Source organism: Onychostruthus taczanowskii, unplaced genomic scaffold (genome assembly GCF_017590055.1).
Source record: "Onychostruthus taczanowskii isolate IOZ18803 unplaced genomic scaffold, ASM1759005v1 scaffold893, whole genome shotgun sequence".
NCBI lineage: Eukaryota > Metazoa > Chordata > Aves > Passeriformes > Passeridae > Onychostruthus > Onychostruthus taczanowskii.
Genome location: NW_024506916.1, coordinates 6162 through 6480, shown reverse-complemented (window position 1 = coordinate 6480; position 319 = coordinate 6162). Strand labels below are relative to the sequence as shown.

Genomic DNA, 319 nt, shown 5'->3' with positions numbered 1-319 from the left:
GAGGGTCTGGGCTGAAGACAGGGGGGGCGATGGGGGTCCAGCCTTCATCCCCACCCCCCTCCTCCCCTTCCTCCTCCTCCTGGGGGGGCTGGGGGGTCCTCCAGAAGGGGGGGGGTCGTGGCAGGAGCCCCCCGGGGGTCTCATCCTCCTCATCCTCGGCTGAGCTCCATGAGAAGGGGTTCTGTGGGGGAGGGGGAGGTCAATAAACCCCCAAAAACCGGGTGGGGGGCAATAACCCCCCCCAAAAATAGGGTGGGGGGCAATAACCCCCCCCAAAAAGGGGGTGAGGGGCAATAACCCCCCCCAAAAATAAGGGGGG

At 65.8% G+C, this 319-nt stretch overlaps 1 protein-coding gene across 1 annotated transcript in view; it reads right to left on the bottom strand.

Moving 5' to 3' along the window:
- Nucleotides 1-54: 54 nt before the first annotated feature.
- The window catches only part of LOC121347100 (proline-rich protein 19-like), a gene marked incomplete at its 3' end in the record, with an annotated part of 2399 nt that continues 2134 nt past the window's right edge, over nucleotides 55-319 (bottom strand). The window contains exon 5 of the mRNA XM_041425442.1: nucleotides 55-181. Within this exon, the coding sequence (XP_041281376.1) occupies nucleotides 55-181 (127 nt within the window). The remainder of the gene's footprint in view (nucleotides 182-319) is intronic.